We start from the raw sequence: 7,874 nt of genomic DNA on the forward strand, positions 1-7,874 counted from the left end.
ACAAAAACACAATGTTCTAACCTGAAATATTGTAAGTGGTCACATAATCAGTGTGAAGAACACAAAGAAGAGCGTCCAACTTGTCACCCATTCTGCACCAGCACACCTGAAGGTAAATTTGAAAGCCATTTTAAGAGAGGGAGGGAGGGAGGGAGGTAGAGAGAGAGAGATGGGGGGGAGAGAATCTCTTCTGTACTCGCGAGCCATATCAACAAAACAGCATTGTATAGAACGTGCCACATTCAATTATGCAGCAGTGTATAGACTTTAAGGTAATTAAAAGGAATTAAATACCATGACGACCGGGGATGTTGAAGTGAACCTCTTATGTACTCGCGAGCCTATTGTCCATATTATCCTGTTACAATTGTCGGAGTGAGTACATTCAACTTTAAAGTGCGATCACACATAACAAAAGGCATGAAACGAGATCAAGGTGGCGATATTACATAAAGCCACATAGGATAAACCATGATACTCCCTCCGTCCCATTTATTTTGACCACAATGCCTTTCTTGTATGTCCTCAAAGTATTGGCCACATTTTATTATTAAAGCAAATTGAGTGTTAAATATGTTATTTTTTCTAAATATGTTAACAGTTAGGGTTAAGTTAGGTAACTTTCACTTGATTGCTAAATACGTGGACTTCTAATGGTGGACAATATAACTGGGACGGAGGGAGTACTATATATGGATACTTTTAATTCATCTCTTTCATCCAGATGCAATAACGATAAATTTCATACAAAAGTTTGAGGTCGAGTGGTATCGAGAATTAAGTATCGCATTTGATATATAAGCTTTATGATTTTTTTTGAAACAAAGGGAACAAGAAGTAGATTAGCCGGTAACTCAAGTACAAAGCTTTATATCAAAAGGAACCACGTAGCAAAGATCAAAGGTGCAATTTATTGTCATTGCATTAACCGTGTTACTTTTTTAGAAAAAGGGTAAAACCATCTGCAAATGAGAGACACACATTATAATCATCAAAGTGGCTTGCGCTATTTAAACTGCCTACTGTACATGTTAGGCACTAGCTAAGTGTTCCCAGATTCTCTTTTTTGACTTGCTTACTTCAGCTATGCACAAAAAACTTCTTAATTCTTTGCCTCCTCTGTTTTCCTATATTCTTACGGATCATAATCTTTACTGTAAAAGAATTTTCATAATGAGAAAGCAAGTCATCCAGTTCTTCAATGACCTTATACTTGGTCCATTTTCCACACAATATTTGGAATTCTTACATATTGTTGGATCAAATTTCTGCACTTCTTGAAATACCATAAAATGTGTGTTCAAAACACTATCATCCATTTACATTGTTGTCGAAAAGCGCAAAGAAGCACAGAAGCTTTAGCGCAAAGCGAAGAGCGCTAAATATTAACAAAAAGATACATCAACATATGCTACTACTATCTAACTAAAGAATAGATCTTAACACAACTAAAAGAAAATATCATTAGATGAGAGACAAACAAATTTAACTATTTAGACAACACTAAATAATTTGTTTTGGTAATGGTAAAAAAACAAAAATTCCAATAATATTAAACTGTGCTCATTCTTATCCACATCTTTATCTAAAAGATTCTACAAATCTCCACGTAGTTAACGTGCTCTGATATTTGTTAATTATATTTATGGTGATAAACTATAATTTACGTCAAATCTATTCAACTCCCTTCTTAAATAGCATAGCTGATTCTTTGGATACTATCAATAAAAAACGTAATAGCAAGAATCAAAGAGAGCCTCGGAGTTCAATTCTCACCTCCTCCTCTCCTACACTTAAAACTATATCACCTGTCCAAAAGGTAACTCATTAGAACCCTCTACTGCACTCTGTGTTGTTCAGAATAGTTCCACAATGCTGCTAAACCACCCCTCCTTCCTTAGGTTTTGGCTCACTTATCTTTCTACTAATTGATTCCATAAAGTAATTTTAATTTTTATCACACTATATCAGGTTTATATGGGTATAATTTTACACCGAAAAGAATCTGAACGAAAAGTTTTGCACTAAATATGAATGTTATACGTATGTGTACATTACTACGCTCACATATATATTCTCCTCTCGAATGCAGAAAAAATCATATACTTCTACACCAACAAACTAAAACTAGTAAATTTCTCAAACAGAAATCACGAAATCCTAGCTGCATACTTCTGTCAAACCAGAAACTTAACTGGTCTGAAACTAGTTCCGCATATTTTCTCTAAATCCAGAAACAAATAAAAATCAAGGAACAAAGCTTTACAAAGCACATTTCAGTAATATAAAAACATCACAAAGCTTCAACTTAAATTCTAAAAAAATGCAACATTAAGTATATTTGTTTTATCAGTTCTTAGGAGTACAAGTAAACACTGAAAAGAACCTAAATGTAAATTACTGCACTAAATACGAAATATACATACGTAACTACTCCATTGCTAAATTCAGTAATCGATCTATCATACATCGAGTCGCAAACATCTCAAATTACAAAATTCTAACTTTCCGATACGCAATTAAAGTTTTAATCCAATATCAAAACTACCTGTTTCCTCTAATAAAAAGCTCATGATCACCGCGATCGCAGCAAGTCCTGGAACCTTCAAATTCATCGTCTTCGTCTCTCTGTTTAGTCACTTCCGGATCGAACACGGAGTAATCGTAGGTTTCGGCGCCATTTTCCGACGGTTTTCCGTCCAGAGCTTCCGCGATTAAGCCGAACGGCTTGAATTCGCCGATGACAGTGAGATGGCGAGCTCCGACCGACATTATCGGAGGTGAATTATAGAGATGAGATCTATCTCCCGCCTTTTTGAATTTTTGAGTGAGTGAAAGAAGAGAGTCATAACCCTAGCTTCTAATGCCACTGACCCGACCCGGCCAGTGAAAAATGGGGAAACACTGAAAAAGAGGTTTTTCTTTTCTTTTTCACTTTAGTAATTACTACATTTTGTAAACAAATTGGTCTCAAATGATATTATGTCAAATTACATTTTCATGTTTAACTCTTGCTATATGTTTTTAATATTCCTATGTTTTATAAAATTTAGGCTAATTTTTTAAGAAATAATAAGAACAACTAATTTAATTTTCAAATGGTTAAAAGTAATCTACGATTCTTAGAAATTTAAAATTTTCGATTATTAACATTAATCTATAATGGTTACATTTGAAATGTGTTGCTTTCGATCTGATCGTTACATATTTACGGGGAATAAACTTTCGTAAAAATATTATTTTAATGCGATAAAATCTTAAAACATGTTTTACATTAAAATTCACTATTAATTAACAACTAAGATTGTGTCTGTTTCATGAGCGTGAGGCTTTGTACGAAATTGGTTGTAATTAATAGAAATAACGGATTTTCTGTAGTCACATTACTCAAATGCGCCAAATATAATTTGGATGTCAAAATAATCTAGTAAGCCTCCAGATCTCAAGTTAAATCTTGTTTCGGTTAATCAATATGCGAATCTGGTTACTTGAATTCTTTCTATTCTACTATTTGTCGTGTTATGGACCTGAGATCTGAAAAGGTAGTTGGGAAAGGTCGTAAACAGGGAGGACTTTATGTTTTGGATGAACTCAATATATTTGTTGTGGGAACTCCTAGTGTTGATTTATCCTCTTTTTGTTTGAGTGATTTGTCTTCTGACTTCTGCCTATGGCATGCTCGTTTAGGTTATGTTTCGCAATCTTGCTTATAATTTTTAGTTTCAACTAGAGCCTTGGGACAACTAAAAGCTCATGATATTTCTAACCGTAGCGGTTGTAAATTAGCAAAATTTACTGCTTTATCCTTTCATAAGAGTGTTATGTATTCTTTTGCTCCATTTGATATTGTGCATTCTGATGTGTGGGGACCTACTCCCATGCCCACAAAAAGAGAATCTAGATATTATGTTTCGTTTATTGATGATTTACGTGGATTTATCTTATGAAGCGTAGGTCTGATTTTTTGGATATTTTTAAAGATTTTAGAGCATATATGAAAACTCAACATAAAACTGTCATTAAATATTTTTGTTATGATTTGGGAGGTGAATACAGCTCTAACGCTTTTTGTCGTTTGCTTGCTTCTGATGAGACTATACGTCAAACCTCATGTACTGACACTCATCAACATAACGGTGTTTTTGAATGAAAAAACGTCATCTTGTTGAAGCAACTCGCTCATTTTTGTTGTCAGTTGATGTTCCCGGTGTATTTTGGGTGAAGCACTTCTTACTGCTGTTTATTTGATTAACCGAATTCTAACTGTTCAAAATTCTAATTTGTCACCTTTTGAGAAATTATATGATGAAGTGTCTGATTATGATTCGTTGCGTGTCTTTTGTTGTACATGCTTTGTTCTTAAACCTCATATCGAGCGTAGTAAATTATCTATCAAGTCTGCTTTATGGGTGTTTTTGAGCTACGATGTTACCCAAAAAGGATATCGTTGTTTTGACCCGGTCAGTAAAAAATTGTATGTTTCTTGGCATGTTTATTTTTAGAGCATATTTCGTTTTTCTCTATTTTTGCTAGTTCGCATCATATGACACATGTAGAGTTTATTCGTATTGATCCTTTTGACACGAACATTGAGGATGCTTCAACCACAAATTCCAATACTTTAGTTCTAGAGGCATCTACATCTCAGACTCCCACATCTCCACCGATTTCTACATCTTGGTATGGTATCGGTATTGGTTATGTTTGTTGTTGTCAATCGTAGCGAAACGTATCATACGATTGAGGGAGAGTATTAACGATTATAAGATTCTGTTCGGACCTTCCTCTATCACCTTAAAATTTTATATGGACTGGTTACTTAAAAATTGCATCTTCCCCCACACACATAATATTAAACCTATTTTATATAAATCAATAATGAAAAAATACCACTAAAAGAAGCTGATATATCCTGGATCTCAAATCCCCGCCCCATAAGACTTGTGCATTGGCACATGTTCCTCTTCAACCACTTCCTTAAACCTTATTCCATGGTCTTTAGATGGGGATATCGGTTTTATGGACTGCAGAGTTGTTGTTCTGTTTCATGATCATTTTGATGAAAAAACTCATACTTTCCGAGACCACACTGTCAAGAATGTTTCTAGATAACATAGACACCTTGAAAAACTTTATTTTCTAAATTAACCATTGGAGAATTAAAGATTTGTGAGATAAGAATGAGCCTCCCTTAGTCCAGAATTTGAAGTGCTTGCTGTGTGAGGAGGCCTTTATGTATGAAATCATAATTTGAATGAGCCTTACCCTCGCCTTTCGAGTCCGCTACACCTGAATTTAGTGAGATCATGCTTCCAAATTTCTGCACTTTTCTTTCATGTACACTTCCTTCCATATATCACAATTTGGTAGTTCTAGGTCGTGAAGGATTAAACACCTCTCATTCACCAAAGTTTTTGAGCAACTTGAACTCAGGATATTGGATTGCCATTCCTATATCCCTGTCAAGAAAATATTGCGAGTTCCCGAAGATGCCAGGTGCCTGAACCAACATATGGAGATGTTCAGATCCGTATTCTGCTATTTACTGAGTCGTGTTGTTCAACTCCACAGGGATGAAAGTCACCAACCTTGTCGTTTCTCCTTCTCTGGGATGATAAGCGACTAAAATGTTAAACTGGATAAAAGCTTCCTCCTGATCTGGAGGTAGTATAATAAATTCTTGCATTCTTATGTCGTAATAAACCTCACGGTTAACTGTCTCAATATGGGTTTGGTTAAACCCCAGAGAAAAAGATGTTAGTATCTCTACCTGAAAACCCCAAAGAAGATTTGGGACTTCATCCATACGTCTAACCGGTCCCAGTGTACCCTAAAGTTTCACTCATTTGTCATCCCTTAAAATGACACTCAACCCATTAATGTTTTCATTAGGGAGAGGTTCATGTGCTTGAAATAAGTGAATATCGATCTAACGAACCCTTTCTCCAGAATTTTCCAAGCGTAGGCCATATAAACCGAGATTATAAAATAACAAGAAGGAGCAAAAAGACAGGAGAAAGAGAAGGACAAACGGTGAGAAGAAAAAGAACTCATAAGAGTGTTTAAAAAGAAAAAGGAGAAAAAAAAAGAAAAACATTGTCCAACTGTATAGAAAGAGGCATGACCATAATAGAAAGAGAGCATGGCCATACTGAAACATGAAACTATTCTTGAAAAAGAAACCCAATATTTGGGTGAATGCTAGAGATACTTTGAAAATACAAAATAATCCTAAGACCATCACACAAAAAGAATAACTACCGAATATGCAATATGAAGCAATGTAGGCCTGAAGGTAGCCCCTAAGTGAACCCATGCCTCTGTTGATTGATTGAGTGTGAAGTTAGACAAACAAAACCTAAAAATAAATGCAAAGTTGGACTGCTTAACTGAAGTTGGTTCATGACCAATGGGTGTAAAATTCATTTCCTAAAAGGCCTCTCTTAGCTAATCCATCACATTTAGTTATCTCGGGACGTAGTTTAAGAACATAATATGGCCCAATAGCTGAATAAGATCTGCGAATTCTTTTGTATGAGATACATAATTTATGAGCCCAACCCTTATGTGCTTTATTGCTCTTATACAATCTGATGCGTACTGATTTGAAATTTCCTGACAAACTAAGATTCAAGACGAATAATATTGCTTGTATATTAGCTTGTAGAGCATTTGCAATATATACTCTGCCTGAAAACACAAAATTAGAGTACCCATTTTGCCTTTGATGCAACTGCCTATTCCCGGTTTGAATACCTTCCTTGGAATAGCCCTATGGTCTGTCAACTACATAAAATAAATCAAATTCTTCCCATTTGTTATTCCAATATTCTTCATTAATCTTGTGCGAATACAATGTTATTGCACCCTGAGGGTTGACTTGCCATAAAGGGTCCTTAACTGATAATATTGGTTGCTTTCCCCACCTATGAACCCTGATTAGTATGTAGGGATGACAATTGGATCGGTCGAAACGGGTTTTGCAAATACCAAACCCGAACTCGATTGTCTTTTCCAAACCCGAACCCGAAAAAACCCGAATTATCAAAACCCGAACCCGGACCGATCGGGTTTTATTCGGGTTCGGTTCCGGTTCAGATTTGTAGATCTTTACCAAATTTTACTTTAATTTTCACAAATTTTATTGAAGGATTAATTGGATCTTATTCGAGCAAAGGGCTCATAGATCTAACGATATTGAAATTTTTGGGTTAAATTAGAGGATTCTGAGTAGGCAATGGATTATAATTCTAAGGATGAAGTTGTGGGTTAAAAAATGAAACAATCTTGACCTAGAGTATACTTGTATCGAACATTACAAAATATAATTTTTACCACTAATATTAGTAATATATGATATCATATATTATATTAATATCTTTAAAAATATAAAATATTATTTATATATTAATACAGGTTTCGGTTCGAGTTTGGGTCGGAACGAAATGGGTTTCGGGTTTTAGTGTCGGGTTCGAAATGATATGCCTTAAACTTAAACCCGTCCCGAAAAGAGTTCGGGTTTCAAAATTATACCCAAACCCGAACCGAAATCCGAAATATTCGGGTTTGATAAAATTGGATCGGTACGGATCGGGTATCCATCGGTTCGATACAAATTGTCGTCCCTATTAATACGAGGAATTTTAGTGCTTCATTTTTCAGCTTTTTTCTTTTGAATAAAGCTTCATTTTCCCTCAAATAAAAGAACTTCAAGATCAAATTTCTTCACTTCAAGCTTCCAACTCAGATTTATCTTCACAAATCAGAGCTCTAACCACATTGGTTGAGAGTCAACAACATGATATTCAGGCCCTAGTGGAGTCCCATAAGCATTTACAAATGCAGAATACAGTTGTTTTGGGAGCCATTATGGA

General features: G+C 35.1%; 1 protein-coding gene across 1 annotated transcript in view; it reads right to left on the reverse strand.

Moving 5' to 3' along the window:
* Positions 1-2,895, reverse strand: part of LOC141690021 (anaphase-promoting complex subunit 1) — a 31,938-nt gene extending 29,043 nt beyond the window's left edge. The window contains exons 1-3 of the mRNA XM_074494596.1: positions 2,549-2,895; positions 295-358; positions 22-106 (exon numbers count right to left, since the gene is read on the reverse strand). Coding sequence (XP_074350697.1) covers positions 22-106; positions 295-358; positions 2,549-2,772 — 373 coding nt within the window. The 5' untranslated portion in view covers positions 2,773-2,895. The remainder of the gene's footprint in view (positions 1-21; positions 107-294; positions 359-2,548) is intronic.
* Between the last annotated feature and the right edge of the window lie 4,979 nt (positions 2,896-7,874).

This window comes from Apium graveolens, chromosome 10, assembly GCF_009905375.1.
Source record: "Apium graveolens cultivar Ventura chromosome 10, ASM990537v1, whole genome shotgun sequence".
NCBI lineage: Eukaryota > Viridiplantae > Streptophyta > Magnoliopsida > Apiales > Apiaceae > Apium > Apium graveolens.